Source organism: Anneissia japonica, unplaced genomic scaffold (assembly GCF_011630105.1).
Source record: "Anneissia japonica isolate Jap-2015-1 unplaced genomic scaffold, ASM1163010v1 scaffold472_len315957_cov169, whole genome shotgun sequence".
Taxonomy (NCBI): Eukaryota; Metazoa; Echinodermata; class Crinoidea; order Comatulida; family Comatulidae; genus Anneissia; species Anneissia japonica.
This window is the reverse complement of record NW_022744734.1, coordinates 82,042-99,893: the sequence shown is the minus strand read 5'-3', so window position 1 is coordinate 99,893 and position 17,852 is coordinate 82,042. Positions and strand designations below refer to the sequence as shown.

The window sequence follows — 17,852 nt, the reverse complement described above, 5'->3', positions numbered from 1 at the left end:
TGCTTCATTGCTTTAGTAAATTTGCATGTTACAAATGATCCGCACATAAGGCGAACATAATTTTAAGAATCTAAAATTTGTGTATCCTGCATAAACGATGGCCCCCTGCAAGTATACAGAAAAAGCTGGACACACATTGCACTATGGTCATCCATGCAATTTCAAATAAACACAACAATGAGTGTGCAACGGATCATTCTCAGGGGCGGATCCAGAGATGTCCAAAAGTGGGGGGGGGGGGCAGAAATATGTCCAAAAGTGGGGGGGGGGGCAGAAATTTGGCCGATCGAGACAACGTCTTAGGGGTTCCGGGGGCATGCCCCCGCGAAATTTTTGTGTTCTTGACGCCCGAAAATAACAGTTGTGGGCTATCACTTTTTTCTTTTTCTTTCTTTTTTTCTTTTTTTTTTCTTTTTTCACCTCCTAGGGGGGGGGGGGGAGAGAGCCGGGGCCGGGCCGGCCAACCCCCCCCTAAATCCGCCACTGATTCTTATTGACGAACCACTTAGGTTGTCAACCTAACAATCGTCAAAATATGTTTCAAAATAATATTGGACGAAGTGAGAAATTTAATGTAATCTATCTGCTTCAAAATGCTCTCCTCTTAAGGCCAACTACTCAGAGAGCGTTGTATAACACAGCCTGAGGCGATTCATCGACGGGGACAGTCTTTAGCCGTCGTGAGAAATATTAAACATGTTTAATATTGTATGACACGACTGCCCCCAACGCAAACTATTGAATCTGCATTTAACTTACATAGACCCGGCACAACAATAAATTGCGTCGGACTGCATTGTACAACGATGTCTGAGTTGGCCTTTAAGTATCAACTGAATGCACATAGATAAAATGAATTACTTTCAGTGGTGTATCATGGTCAAGTAGTTAAAAATCACATAAAATCACCTTCTTTCGTGCCTCTCAACTGATCATTGAGCCCCCCCCTCCACTTCACCTTCACGCCTCCCTTCCCCATCAGCCTTCTAATTCTAGGGTCCCAGCAGGATTTTTTTCTCGCAACTAAAAACAATTCCACTCCCTAGGGTACATTGAAAGTGGGTCACCCTATAAATATGCTTTAAGCAATAAAAATATTTTCTCAAATTAAAATTGAAAGCAAATAAATTTTAACTTAATACAAAGTAAGCTATTCAAATGTTAATGTATTAATAACAAAAACTATTTCCAAAGAATAATGAATTAAATATTTAATAACCTGATGCATTGTTTTGTTATTACAGTCGTGTGCTCCAGTCAACCTCCAAACAAGGTCAAAACGTTCCAGATTAAACCACCAAAAAGATGTCCATGGGCACTGCTGTAAGTAGAGATTATTATATCATCTGATTCATACACACAGTCTCATCCAACTGCATATCTCATTCGTAACCAATTTACTAAAAGGGTGCGCTATAACCAGAGAACAAAAAAAAATGTTTTTCCATTCCAAACCCAACACACAAACTATAGTATGGGGTACACCCTTGTTGCTGACTAGTATCTGTCAATATTAATGCTTGAGGTACACGACAGTACGTAGATAGTTCTGAAATAACTGTTGTTTGTTGAGTGTGTCCCGACGTTTCAATTGAGTTGCTTCAATCGTCTTCAGGAGAATAATATATTTGTGACAATGTACTATGTCTTGTGTGTCTCATACCCTAGTATAGGAATGATATAAACCAGCCAGCCAGGAGAAAGGTAATTAAACAAACAGTAACACAAGTATAAAAGAAAATGGAACAGGTAAGGTCTGGTTTCCATGAAAATCGCTGTACGCTATCGCCGACTCCTTTGGTGACGCTGATTAGTCAGTTGAATCAGGGAGCGTCGTGGACAGCTACGCAGCGCAAAAATGGTAATGGTAGGATATATGTAGTGCGCCTTCCACAATAAAATCGTGTCAAGGCGCTGACAGCATACAGACCCAAAGTCGAATTGAAAAGATAAAAATAAAGATAAAGTTTAAAAAATCAATAAAAAAGAAATAATATGCAAACAAGCAGTTTTAGTAATGATGTCAGATGAAGGCCAAAATTGGCCAAAAAACAAACTGCGAACACGAAAGGGAAAGGAAATGCACACTCCCGATGTACGTGTACTGTACCCCGGCGACAGTTTGCATTGAAAACACTGTAGCGACTGTGTAGTGATTTTTATGGAAACCTGGCTTAAGTCGTCAGTTTTGAAATCTGGGACAAAGGAAGACTCACAAAAATACACAGCCAGTACACACCTTGTGTACCCCCATAGTTCTCCTTCACATATAATCCCCTCCCTCATAAAATCTATAACACCCACATGCATCTGACAGTACAGTATAGTAAAGTACAACTCGCACTGGTATGTACAGTATACTGTACAATGAATATAAAATTACAAACAACTCACTAATCTATAATTTATAATCTGTTTTACCCTAAAAATAACAAATTTATAATATGCCCGCCAATTTGCTATTATATGAGTGTGTACCCTGACACACCCGCACACATACAGCTCCTCCTTGAAACATAACTTAGGTGTAAATTAAAAAGAATCTCATAATAAATTAATTCAACCTTTAAAATTGTGAAGTATAATTATCAATTTATTTGACATTAATAATATATTTTTTAAAATTTACATAACTCAAGGTGGTAGCCAGTAACCTTTTGGAAATGGCATATTAATATTTTGTATTTTTATTCAGCCTTATAATACAGAATTAAAATACTGTAGTATAGTTATAGCTCTGATTTTTATGTGATACTATTATGCCTTAAAAAGACTATAAATAATCATTATTAACATAATTTAAACCTAAGAATTGGTTGAAGCTGCAATATGGTTATACCTCTGTTAGTTGAGTAATGAGTATGATAAAAAAAAAAAAGATAAAAAACAATTTAAAAAAATTAATTTCTTTTCTGATTATAAATTACAAATTTCTATGAAAAATCAATCACATTCATACAACCAAAGTAAAACAGGAAAATTAATATCATTAAAGCAAGGTACATTGAGAGGATAATTGAATATTCTTTTGGATTCTTATAAAATGAAATATTGATTTAAGAAAAATACATAATTATAAAATGTAATATGAAAATCAAAAGTACATATTGAAATTGGACATGATACCGTTGAGAAAGCCTGGTATTTAAACCAAGTCTGTATATACTTTTTTTGCAAATTACAGTAAAACAATTGGTATTTTAAGGTTGTTAACTAAATGATGTTACCAATCGAAAAATATAGAATGTTAATATTATTATGTAAAATTATTACATTTAATGCTTGCGGTACACCACAGTTCTGAAAAGAACTGTCTACGTGTTGTACAGCAAGCATTACAGTAATATACAGTATTATTACTTCGTTATACAACCAGTGATCAATTTGAATCAAACTATTACTATCACTATGAGCTACATTCGTGTTTGCATCCTGCGGTGTACTCAATATGTCATCGTTAGTAAACATTGATTGTACTTATTGTAAACAAGCAGCACGTGTGTTAGGCTTGTGTGCTAGCCATGCATGTTACTGGCAACGTTTATTGAGTCATTGGAGTTCAGACGGCTTTGTCTGCACGCACATGTGCGATAGGCAATTGTTGTAGAACATGACTTTTGGACAATAGACCAGGTGTTGCCATTGTCTGATGAAGCCCTCTTTAAAACGATTTTTGATGATAATGAACATAATGATGAAATTATTAATCCTTTGTTTTGGTATTTTAAATTCATTTAGAATGATTTGCTAGTATAATTAGTTTTAGAATGGGAAAATTAATCCTTTGTTTTGATACATTTGAATATCATATTTGCTGTATTTTTAGATTGATTTATTGTGATAATTATTACAATGATGAAATTATTAATCATTTGTTTGCATAATTAACAAAATATATAGTAAGCTCATTGTTTGCAAGGGCCCTATTTGGTAAATAATGATTATAAGACCAAAAAAATGTCTTGGAAAAGGCCATTTGTGATAATTAAAATTTGTTAACCATGGATTTTATGACTGATAGTCAGTTTATTTTTATTAAGGTTCTATTATTACTAGTTTGTTGCACTAAACCTTAAATAATTTGTTTGAATTGAAGCCAGAAAGTAAAATGACTGATGTACTGGCCCTCATAAAATTCCAAATCTGTTTGAGGGCAATACATGTAGTAAACAAAAATCATTCCAGAATTATTTTAATGTTGTACAGTATGTCAACTTCATTTATTTTTTTATTTAAATATATAATTTGAATATATCTTTTTAAAATAAATAGTATTTCATAAATTATTAATTCCTATAGTATGCTTTCTTCAACACACCATCTACAGATAAAATAATGTGTGACAGCAGATTACAGCTATTTGATCAGTAATATTACATTGGCAAATCAAAATCGGATTAAAAAAATTAAGATGTTAAAATTTAAGATAAACCTGTTGTTCTGACTTTTTCTACAAGGTTTACTATTACAGTGAGTGCTATAAAAAAGATTGCAATTGACTGTGACTTAAAGCATACTGTTCGTGTGTTTGTTACATCACAGCTTTCGTTATCATTTTTGTGCAAACACTTTCCCAATTTCCAATCTATTCTCTTCCAATTATGTTTCAGCGAATTGATAATCAGTAATTTCAGTGTGTAATTTTCTTGACACGTCTATCATTTCGATAACTGGCAAAATTAAAGAAAGTTGTAGTTCCATAGTGTAATTGATTTGACATTCTCAAAACAAGTATCCGAAAGAATTAACTAATTTTTCAGAAGTCTTGCATTCCGATGGTTGTTATATTGTATTTATCTAAAGCCTAATTGATAAATTCAAAGTGTCTGCCTGATGAACTGATCTCATTATTAATATGAGCCCATATTAAATGATTGTAATCCTGATGAAAATAAAAACATCCTGAGCTACTGAATACACAGTTGTTAGTATACATGATGACAGTGTGCTGGTATACAAAATATCTAATAATTAATTCACAGACAGATCAAAATTAAAATATTTCTTTTTGTCTGCTCATGGTAAAATATAGTCTAGAAATCCTAAGAAGAGGAGAGTTTAAAATTGATTACTAATTACATATGAAGGAACAAATAAATTTGTAATATCCATGACAGACAGGTCAAATATTTGTTTTTTCGTATTGCACAGTTTGTTTAAACTACCGTAAAACCTTGAATTGGAGCCCTGTGCTTCTTTTTTTTTTCCCCCGAATTTTAAATGGGCTTCCATTTCGAGGTTACTTTTGCAAAGTAAAGGGGGGAGGGGGGGACTTCTTTTCAAAATGAATGCTGTAAATTTTAGGAATGACTAAAACAATAAATAGGGCCACTGTAACATCAATCTGTGTCAAAGAGTGTATTAACCGACATTTAATCACCTAAACTACTGTATAAACCAAGCATGTTTTTAATTGATTTTGTTTCCTTGAAATTCATGTACAGTGTATGTACTCTACTATCTCAGGAAAAAAGCCAATGCTAACACATGGGTTGGGTTTCTTTTGGAGGTGGACTTCCTTTCAAGGCCACTTTTAACTAAAGAGGGCGGGCTTCAATTCGAGCTGGGCTTCTTCTCAAGATTAAGCCCATTGGCCTTAAATTTGAGGATTTACGGTATGAGAGTTATTCTATTGATTTACTGCAGTCCTAGGGTAATGCTATACCTAACAATATTATTAATGCTTATTTATTGATTTATAAGGAAAACATTTTTTTTTTCAGTTTTTCACTTAGAGAGGCTAATAATATTAACTTAATCCAAAGTAAATTTTATTTATTTTAAATATTATGTTTACAGTATTAGCCCATTAATTTCTATTATAGAGTGGAAGTTAATTACAGTGACTTACTATAGTTTAATATTTTTTTTTTTATAAAATAAAACTATAGCTTCCACTCCAGATGAGAATTTTCTACAAAACGACGTACCAGATGAGATCCTAATTAAGATATTTTCATATCTCCTGGAAAGAGACTTGTGTATGGCAGCGTGTGTCTGTAAACGGTTCAATGAATTAGTCAATGATATCACTATATGGTAAGTCAACAAATTTTGCTTAAAATTGCCAATTATCTTTTTAAATTGGGAGCTATTTTCTTGTGATCTCCTGGCAACCATCAGTATTTCAATAATACTAAGTACAGTGGATGGTCTTGTCTCGGTGTTGAATCAATTTTAATTTGTTATGTTTGTATGGTATTTATGAATAACCTTAAAAATAAATGTCATGTATAATTCATAATTAATTTATTTAATACTATAGTAAGTTTGTTATTTCAGGTGAGGAATGTCCTTCATATACTGTTGATAACATTCTTTCTATATAATGGTTTCCTTCTTAACAGTTCTGTTCACAATATCAAATTTTTGCTATGAAAATTGACATTATTTATTATATTGTATAATAAGATAAAAAATATGTAAATGGTACGTTATAATTTATGGTCATTAAGTACTAATAAAGTATTATTGACAAAAGGCCAAATTATAAATAAGAGCAAAATTTAAAATTGATGTTTTATTAGAGTGTAACATTACCTACCACACAATAGATTAGTGATATAAAATATAGTTGTCATATTGAAGTTGAAATCTCATGTACACATTTTTTCCTATAGCATTAATTTTTTAGATAGTTTCTACAAATGATGAATCCATCTCAACCTGTTTTTTTTTAGGGAATACTTATTAAGAGTATTATAATTTTGAAAATTACATTGCTTTTCTGTCAAATTATGTAGCCAATACTGCACAGTCAGGTGGTCATTCACCTGAACATAAAATGATTATGGCTCACAATAGTGTTAAAGCTGTTGTTTTTCAAATTTATATTTAGATGAATTATATTCATGTCTTCTAAAAAGGTAGATCATTGTTATTTACTTAGTAATTTGCTAAAAAAAAAAAAAAAAATTATGAAGAATTTGACCTCAAAATTCTCAGGTTTAATTTTGCATAAAATTTCACTAGCATTAGGAACTTGGGCTAATTTACACTATGTCAACAGTTGAATAATTTCCTATAAATAAAACCAGTGCTTACTTTTTTATATGGCCTATGCTAAGTTTTTTCAATATTAAATGTGAAAACCAATGAAATTTTATCAACAATGTTATATAATTGTTAGAATGAAAAATGCCATAATGAAGTATATAATCCTTCATTTATTGGAAATCCCATTAGAAATGTAAGGAAATGTTGCTTCTCTCTGATGATAATAATTTAAATTAGACATTAGACATCTGAATTTTGAGTGAAGCCCTTGACCCCTTGCCCCACTTTGGCCCATCTATCCAACCCCATTGACCCCACACTTGGCACCACATAGGACTCCCAAGGCAGCCTAGACCTCAACATTGAAACCCGAAAGCTACATGCCACCGGGTTACTGTAGGAACCGGATCCGGATGTTACGAAAGCCGTACGAAAATTACCAATTGATAAAACTGTGTTTTTATTCTGCTTGTTTTATATTTTCTTTATCGAAAATTAAACCTGTATTATTACATTTTTCTGTTCTATAGGAAGAGGATGTACCAGAATGTATATGAATTATCATTACCACTTTTAAGGCCTGCTCCAGCGAAGTTCAAGTTTGTACAGCCCGACAAAACGGATCATTTTAACATATGGAAAGAAAGCTTTAGAGTATTAGTAAGTATATATATTTTTTATTTCCACCAGATATTGTGAAACAGGTCTAAGATTCTCTCCACAAGTGTGAAAGATCAATAATTTACATAGAGTTTACTTGTGGATGAATGTTTATAAATGTCAACTTTGTAATATGCTCTCATATTTTCAACTTGTTTATAAATTTATCAAACTATAAACAGACAATATGTTTATCCTTTGTATTTTATTGAATTTTAATATCAGTTTTTGATGGTTGCAGTATTTGACTGACTGTAACATATATAAAGAACAGCAAGGTTTATAATGCTGCTGACACTATAGCTATTTAAATATTTCTCTATGCATTGACCTTTGGCATACGCATGTGCTATTTCAACTACAAGTATAATTACATCACAGTATATACATCTGAAATATTTATGTAAAAGTACCTGTATTTAAAGCAGAAAGTCTAATTGGAGTTATAACCAATATGTTATTTAGCTCACTGTCATAAAAATTCAACTCAACACATGTCAATACTGTGCAGATAAAGATAAATGTAGAGAAAAATTCCTGCCAAGTCCATGGAATACAGGTAGGTCTTTTTAGATGCACAAATTTTAATCACAAAAAAAGCACTGTTTACAATCTATTAACATTTTGTTACATGTTTGTTACACAGTACAATGCAGTTCATGTTAGGCCAGGCTATTGTCAGAGGGTGTACAATATGCCCGAGATGTTTAACGGTCGAGATATCCAGTACTGCGACACAATAGAAGAAGCTTTGTCCACAGTCGAGGGCCAAGATTATCCCCTTATTCTCGTCCATGAAGGGGTCTACAGTGGTGAATGGCTCTATATAGACAGTCCTGTCTGTATCATTGGAGCAGGTAGGTTTCGTTGCATTGGTAATAACACTCTGACAAACTGTGTTTTTATATATTTATTTGTTTATAAATTAAATTAATTACCCTCCTCAAAAATGCATTTGGAGTAAAAGGAGGATCAAATTTTGGCTGGACCCTTAAAGCCATGTAGGTAGCCAAAGCGCAGTGCCAGTTACTAACATATAACGGATACAGTGCCCTTTTATTCTGCTGGACTCCCATTATTATTGACTAAATAATAGATGTTATTAAAAAATATATTTATTTTTAAATATATTTTTTGATATATAACGATAAGCTAAATTATAACGATAATCTAAAATTTAAAAATATTAGCTAAATTAAAGAATATGAATAAATAATGTGAATGAAGTGAATGAATAGAAATTTATTTATTCAACTTTTTTTAAGGAGGCTGACTCAAAGAGGCCCTCATAACAAATACAAAACATATACTGTACAGTAACACAAGTAAAATACAGAAAACACAATGATAAAATAGATAGAAACATGAATAAATGTTTTTTCATTCATTTAATTTAATGCATACATTTAATTTAGATCGTTCATTTATATTTGTGTCGATATATTTTTGTATAGTAAAGCACTACTCTATCAATCTTGAAATTAAAGAACAGAATACAGTTTAAGTATAAAATGATAATAAAAATATAGTACATCAGATCTCATTTGTACCATGAGAATTAACAGCACAAATTAAAATAAATTTAATTTCATTAAAAGATATTTAAATTGAAGATTGTGTATCTAATACTATAAACAAAAAAAATTGGAGTAGAAATCAGTAGAAAGTTTTCCTTTATCAGATTTAAAGTGCAGTAGTTGTTGAACGTTTTCCCTTAGATTTTTATCTTTCCTGAATAGCCATGATTTAGTTTCTGTGGAGATGAATCATGCTGTGATGAAGATACAGGTATAATATACACACTACACACACAGGTCAAACCAACTTAACATACAAACAAGTTGCCAAATAGATTTCGGATATAGCTCAGCCAAAATGTAATAAATATATTACCCGTATGTCAACATTGAATACTGCTATAGATCATCATAATAAGAATAATTTATTTAAAAAAATCATTCACTTTCTACTACAAAAATTTTTAAAATTTTAAGTTAATTTTCCAGCATTAAGACTTAACATTCGTGAATCAAGTATTTGTGGATGGGAGCTAAATAATTGTTATAGCTTCTGAAGGAATGAATGTGTTAATTTCTAATCACTAGGGTGCACAACCACAATCTGGAGTTCAATCCTCATAAACTCCTTAATTTTATGCACAAATTAAAATCTGTCTCAATATATTTCTTTGCATGTGATTGGGAGTGAATGAATGATAGTTTCCATCTATGTTGTTAAAGCCCATACTTCGTGCGATAACTTGTTTAGCGAACCCTCCGCTCACCAATAATGATGATTTTGAATAAAAATAAAATTTTATTGTAACCCACCACCACGAAAATAATGGAAATTTCAGAAAAAAGGAAGTTTTTTTTACTCTTATTATGCCCGCTGCTGTTTTGAAATCTCCACAAATAAGATATGTAAATTTCTTTTTAATTATATAAATTTAAGACATTTGACTATCCCATGACTACACTGTTTACATTAACCAATAAACTTTCATTGTCATTTTTTCCTCTGTTTAGATGTTTTTGGCAAAACCATTTGCTAAATAAGAAAACAACATTTTATTTTTATTTTTCTGCCCTCCTCTCTGACGATCTATGAAAAAAGTAAGTTCGCGAAACAAGGTATAAGATATGTCTTACCTTAGAAATAAAATACTGTACTAAGCCATTACAGCATTTCTAATGTTTTTGTGTGTATATACCAATGGTGATAAAACCTTATAGTCTTTTTAAAATATAGAAAAAAAAAAAAAAAAAATTATATTCTGGTTCTTTGCATCACTAAACCATCAGTTTTGAATACAGTATCCCACTGACTTGAAGATCTGTGACATTTGTGATAAAAGAGAAACATTCGGTAGACTGTCATATTTATATTCCCCCAGTCGACTGTATTAAGAAACATATAAAATGATCATCGAAAGATCCATCTATTTAATAGGAGTTCCCATTTGTGTACCCTAACAGTGGAATGCATTTCTCATCAGATGCATTAGATATATTGATATCATCATACAAACTAGTTTATCATAATGTCCAATTCTGCAGAAGAACTTAATTCCCATGCATTATGATAATTCTAGAAATGAAGATCAATCATTAAAAAAAAAAAAAGTATGAAATCAAAACTATATTTTATAACAGAAAATTTGAATTATGAACAGCAACGAACAATTAATGGTTCTCATTTGCATGAGAAATCACTATAAAAAAAAAAAAAAGAAATCAATTTTTTTCATATTGAGAAATTCATTTATTATTTATAATATTGGTAACTAGTACTACAGTAGTAGTGATTAATGTTGCTGTTACATGGAATAAATCACTCTCAAATGCTGTCTTGTATAGCTTTCAAAATTCATGGACATATAATCGTGAGAATCGTGAGAATGTACCATCATATTCATGAGATAATAGGTAGTTTTCGCCACACGATGTTAACCTTAACGTTAACGGATGACGTCATAATTTATTCATCTTGCGTTGCGGAGTAAATAAATTTCAGGATTTTGCGTGCTCAATGTACGTTAGTGACAGGTTTGCGCATTCGTATTTTACAAAAAAAGGGCGGAGCTATCGCGTTGCATGTTGTGATCAAACGTTAAAGTTAAGTTAAGAGAGGGAGGCATGGACACAGAAAGAGGGGGGTAAAATTGATACAGAAATTGAAGAGGTGACACAGATATTAAAGGAAATGGGATGGCTTGGCATACGAGGAAGAATAGAATAGACATAAAGGAGAAGGATTGAGACTGATATTACAGGAAAGGAATGAATTATTGAGATGTTTGAAGTTTATTGATGAAATTCTTTCATGTGCAATTTGTTACATTAGTAATTAAGTTGCAGAAATTACTGAAATCATCAGAATATTTTATTCAAATTAAGCTGCTTATTTATTTTCTAGGTCAACATAACTTGCATTAGGCCGTTTTATAAAGTCAGCAAAGTATTTGCTACAGTTTTTTAAAGCGTGGACTTGATTTTTCTACAGTACAAGGAGTTATTTTTAGTACCCTTGTTGCTCTGTGGAGTTTTTTGAGAGACATAGGGAGTTATTTCAGTACCTTTTTTGTATGGGATGAGAGATTTAGGGAGTTATTTTTGGTGCAGTTGTAATCTGAGTTTTATGAGGGACTTAGGGAGTTTGGTACCTGTGTTGCTGTATGAGTCTTTTTATGAGAGACTTGGGGCGTTATTTTTGTACTATCGATGAATCTCTATTAGAGGATGAAGAATTGTTTTTGGTCATTATAAGTAAAATTCTCTAAAAAAAGATGATCATTTCTAATCACTTGTTGAATACATTCATAAAGGTTTCTGATGGTAATGATTAGTATTTTTTTTTTAAGTTCGATCCTTATAAATTTTTATCTCTCATTTATTCTTTTCCATCAAGCAATGGGAAATATTCCAGATCATGTTATTGTGGAGAATTGTAAAGATTCCACGTTCATATTCATCGACGGTTGTGAAGATTCATATCTCGGCCACCTTAGTATTAAGGTAAGTCTTATAAAAATGTTCATACATTTAACGTTTGTGAGATAATACTCAAAGAGTGAAGGATGTAGTACTTAATGGAAAATAAAGGTTGAATTTGTGGATGATATTCACTGTTTTTGCTGGTACAATAAAGATTATTATTCTTAGATTACCTACAAATTATACTCAAATTTGGGGGGAAAAATCATTCTTTTTCGATTCCATCATAATTTTCGGCGACAGTAAGACTACACAATTCAATGTTTTATCAGATCTCATCTTGCATTAGTAGGAATAGGTATAATTAATATTTTAGTGTTCCTAAAGTCAGTTAGACTGAAGTAAATTTTTTTAACAATAAGAAAATGTTCTAGGTTAATTTGATACTTGTGACAGCAATATTTTTATTATTTTTTATTTCAATCTGCAAGAATATTAGTATTTCAAAATTGATAATTTTCTATATAATTAAGAATTTTTATGGTGTCATGTATGTCTTTTGAGATCAGAGAGTATTATATGTTTTACTGAATTTAAATATAATTTGTATATTTATTTTAAGGCATTTGAAATATTTATATACTTGCTTATTGATTGTAGCTAGCTTGGTGCTTTTAGTAATAATAATAATAATAATAATAATAATAATAATAATAATAATAATAATAATAATAATTTATACATGCGTAAATTTCATGTTAGTATGTCCATGTGCGTAGTACAGTACATTATTACACCTGGTCATTTTGTCAACATGCTTTATGAACACTTAGTTCTACAGTATAGCTGCAGCCATAATCAGCACAGTAGCATGGTACCCAACCAGCAGGGCAGATCCAGAATTTTTCAAATGTGGTGGGGAGGGGGGTGCACACAATATTTTCAGAATAGATAAGTGAGTAGTGCTTATTTTAATAAATAACATTGATATGCATTGAAATTGTTAAAATGGTTGGCCCTGTGCCCCACACTGGATTCGCGCCTGACCTGGCATGCATTTAACCCCTACGTGGAAAGAAGCAATGCAGATACAGTGCCTGGAAGTGTTAGGTGTGTAATAATAGGGAAAAAGAATCTTGCCAAAATACAGCTACACAGTTAGTAAGAAGCTTGGCTAATGAACTAGTCATTTCTTCAGCATGAGTGTGATAGGCTAGAGGTATTAAACACATTGTACAGCAGGGGTGTTTTAGGGTAAAATAACAGAAGAAAGTAGGGGGTTAGTAATTAGGCATTCCTTCAGCAGTGTAATATTATTTAAGCTAAATATATGACAAAAGAATTTTTATGGTGTCATGTATATCTTTTGAGATCAGAGAGTATTATATGTTTTACTGAATTTAAATATAATTTGTATATTTATTTTAAGGCATATTTGAAATATTTATATACTTGCTTATTGATTGTTGCTAGCTTGGTGCTTTTAATAATAATAATAATAATAATAATAATAATAATAATAATAATAATAATAATAATAATAATAATTTATACATGCGTAAATTTCATGTTAGTATGTCCATGTGCGTAGTACAGTACATTATTACACCTGGTCATTTTGTCAACATGCTTTATGAACACTTAGTTCTACAGTATAGCTGCAGCCATAATCAGCACAGTAGCATGGTACCCAACCAGCAGGGCAGATCCAGAATTTTTCAAATGTGGTGGGGAGGGGGATGCACACAATATTTTCAGAATAGATAAGTGAGTAGTGCTTATTTTAATAAATAACATTGATATGCATTGAAATTGTTAAAATGGTTGGCCCTGTGCCCCACACTGGATTCGTGCCTGACCTGGCATGCATTTAACCCCTATGTGGAAAGAAGCAATGCAGATACAGTGCCTGGAAGTGTTAGGTGTGTAATAATAGGGAAAAAGAATCTTGCCAAAATACAGCTACACAGTTAGTAAAAAGCTTGGCTAATGAACTAGTCATTTCTTCAGCATGAGTGTGATAGGCTAGAGGTATTAAACACATTGTACAGCAGGGGTGTTTAAGGGTAAAATAACAGAAGAAAGTAGGGGGTTAGTAATTAGGCATTCCTTCAGCAGTGGAATATTATTTAAGCTAAATATATGACAAATATAATAGTGGTATTGTATGACAGCAAGGGTAGTAAAAGCAACAGGGACAGTATGAACCAAGCTGAAAAGACAGAAACATAGAAAATGAATTGAAGTGAAAAGAAAAAAACACTAGCAAAAAACATGTAAAGCAAATAACTGGAAAAATTCAAATAGAGCAGGAAAGAGAACTGGAATAGGTAGGAAAAGCTGGACAATACCGTAGGACGAGGACGAGTATGAATATATCAAGAAAGAGAAAAAAAAAAAAAACGGAAAACAAATAACCAGAATGGGAGAAGTAATGGAAAGAGTAAAGTTTGAATATAGCAAAACTTAGAAGACTAGCAAATTTGATGTTGCAGTGAAATTTCTTGATTATAATGTTAATCGTAATATTATTCATAGACTTTTTTAACAAACTATATCCTTGACCTTTATGTTAGTGTGAAGAAAACAACTAAATTTATCTTCTTGATTGTCCCTGGCTTATTTCAAAAGTCACTAAAATTGTATAACAAAATGCAAATTTGGATTAATATTCATAGGTCACAAATTCATGTTATTTTATTCATCATCGAACAGAGTAAATTTTACCTTGGTACCATCATAATGGAAAGCTCTGTCCAGAGCACCAATTTCTATTTTACACAAAAGTGTTGTATGTCCATATATGATCCTGATGTGATGTCATCATGACCATATTTAGGTATGTCACATGTTGTTGTCAAAGAGGCTGTATCAGCGCTTTAAATTGTCTGCTATCCTATTTACTCTCAGTTATTCTGCAGCATATTATAAACGTAGCAACTAAAGATTAACAACGGTTTAATAAATGTTTAATAAATAGTACTATGTATATTTAGAACTAAATCTTACTTTTAAAGGTACTGTACGCAAGAAGTTAATTGTTTAATCATGAGAAAAATTGTGCCCTTTTCAAGGATGAAATCCAAGCTTATGCGATTAATTTGTTGCTCTATGAAATAATCCTTCTTAGCACAGCTTGCAATCAGGCTGTAATCTATTACCTTTTGCATTTTACATAATATCTGTACATATTTCTACGTGGACAATTCAGAGAACAGGTTTTCACAGTTTTCAGGAGATTTTGTTTTCAAAGTTGCCATTTTGTATTCATCAGATTTTCGAGATAATAATGGCATCTCTCATCTGCGGTTCTATCTACACCACATCATCCTGTTAGTTATTGTTAAAGGTCTAACATCACAGTACTCTTCAGTAAGAGAAACTAATTAATACGTCTGTCATATAAAATATATTTGGCTTTGTGGTAGCCTGAAAATTTTTCTAGAAAGAATAAATTGTCATCTTGTTAGAATTTCTTGTCATCCCTCCAAACTTTTCATTTTATGATTTATATAAATATTTCCACAGAAGTGTCCGTGTAAATGCAACTCCATCCAAACATTTTAAATTTAATTTTCTGTGTTTATGTGTGTGTTAAAATGTTGTAGACAATCGGTTCATATTAAGTTTTTACGGTTCTCATTATTCTTAATATTATGTTGGTTTGGAGAAAATCTTAACATGTATTGGATAGTACTCATGATTGTTAATTTAAAACATACTGTAGCAAAAGCCAAATTATCTCCCCTACCTAAACATGCATCTTTCCGACTTCAAAATTTATAACGGATTTAAAATATGTTTCGTATAGTTACTAAATGAAACCAATAGAAGTTTGATTTCCTAAAGACGACCATGCACAAAAACATGCTGCTAAAATGCCTTGTGAGACATTTTACCACGCAACAACTTGCAATATGTTTTCGTTGTTATCATTATCATTTTTGTTGTTTTGCATTCGTTGACGGTAATATCGTTAGTAGCCCCAGAAGTCATAGCCAATAGGTTTTAAAAAAGAAGATTAAAAATAGGAAGAAAACATGTTTTAATACAAAAATGTGGTAATTCTTTCATTTAATTTTTTTCTTTTTTTAAAAATTTCTTTCATGTGAGTTCTCTCAGGTTGTAATTTTATAATTGTTGCTCTAAATTACAAAAGCATGTTTAATACTATTGTACCCTATGACATGCCTTGCTCAAGCATTAGGTAGGTAAATATAGAAACAATGCTTTTTTGCGATAGGTATGATTCTTGGCTCATGCAAAATTATGAACGTTTAGGGATAATATTGTTGTACAATAATGACAAATCACAATTGATATATAAAGCCCTGTCCAGGCTATCAAATTTTATTCGACAGAAATACTATTGAATGACCATAGTCATGATGCGATATCATCATGGCCATATTAAGGCATGTTGTATGTTTTTTCTCAAATATAATTTGATAGTCGGGAAAGGATTTAAAAGTACAGTTGCTAACGTGTACATGGTAATACTGCAAGTTGAAAAAAAAAAAATAGAACCACAATAATTAACATTGTTTCTGTTCATTAGGTTCACAATTGATTGAAATCATCTGCTTTATAGTGATTTTAAGAGGAATTAACTGCATGGAATTATCATTCTAAATGAATTTGGCTTTGTTTTTAAATGAATAGCCAGTAGTGCACTGCGCTATATGCTTTGTATTGTTATCAATAAACAGTGCATTTTGTCTGTGAATGAGATGTTTGCAGGCTGGCGGAGTGTTGCAAGGTCCTAAGGGAGTTCGGATTTCCATAATAAAAAGCCTGTGCAAATACACTTACTTGAATTACAGCTTTCCATGTGTCTATTTCCAGCCATCATTACAGTATTTACTTGGTGTTCTCTGCATAATTTTTGAGTCCATTAAATATAATGGACTATGAAAATATTTGTAAACTAAAATACATAAGCACAGAAACTATTTTGATTTTATAAACTATGTTTATAGGCAAATTCAGTAGGCCTATACTGTTACACAACCACGATCAACAACTGTTACACTTAACAGAGCCTATTAGTAAACTAAAATACATAGCACAACAATTATTTTGATTTTATAAACTATGCTTATGGGCAAATTCAGTAGGCCTATATTGATTAAACCACTGTTATACTTAACAGAGCCTATCAGTAAGCAAAAGTTAATAATTAATTAAAGAAAATTGTTCAGTTTTTGTGTAGGTAGAAATAACTATTAACTAATAATTTTTATATATATTGGTGTATGGTATGTCTACCTACAAATGGTTTTGAGGTTTGAAAAAGGATATTTTTCTAAGATCCAGTCTATTGTTCCCGAAGTCTCAAGGATCTTGAGGAAAAGATCAACTTTTATTAACTGTATGTAACAAAAAAGGTTACACAGACAAGGTACTGTACTGTTCATGTAAGGCTATGTTCAGACTCACGGAATAACAGTAGCTTAACTAACGCCAGGCGTACACTAATCCGCGGCATAACTGGTCATGGTGTTCAGACACAACGATTTACTTTCCATGATGCCAGCGTTAAAAACGGAAGTTCCGTCATCATTGAGCTTCCCTATTCAGAAACTCAGGGCTAGGCCTAGCCCACAACGAGGCCTAGCCCACAACGATCAAGTCGGAAACCTCACTGCTTCTCCACAAAACATGTTTTCTTTTTGACATTTTGTTATCGTTCTTTCTTTTTGTTTTTCTATTCAACTCTGTTGAAAGATATTGAAAGAAAAGCTAGGCCTATGCTCGCAG

The 17,852-nt window shown here is 31.8% G+C and overlaps 1 protein-coding gene across 1 annotated transcript in view; it reads left to right on the top strand.

Moving 5' to 3' along the window:
• LOC117119706 (F-box only protein 11-like) overlaps positions 1–17,852 on the top strand; it is a 62,644-nt gene that overhangs the window by 16,436 nt on the left and 28,356 nt on the right. The window contains exons 3-7 of the mRNA XM_033264540.1: positions 1,245–1,323; positions 5,892–6,039; positions 7,527–7,656; positions 8,303–8,513; positions 12,067–12,173. Coding sequence (XP_033120431.1) covers positions 1,245–1,323; positions 5,892–6,039; positions 7,527–7,656; positions 8,303–8,513; positions 12,067–12,173 — 675 coding nt within the window. The remainder of the gene's footprint in view (positions 1–1,244; positions 1,324–5,891; positions 6,040–7,526; positions 7,657–8,302; positions 8,514–12,066; positions 12,174–17,852) is intronic.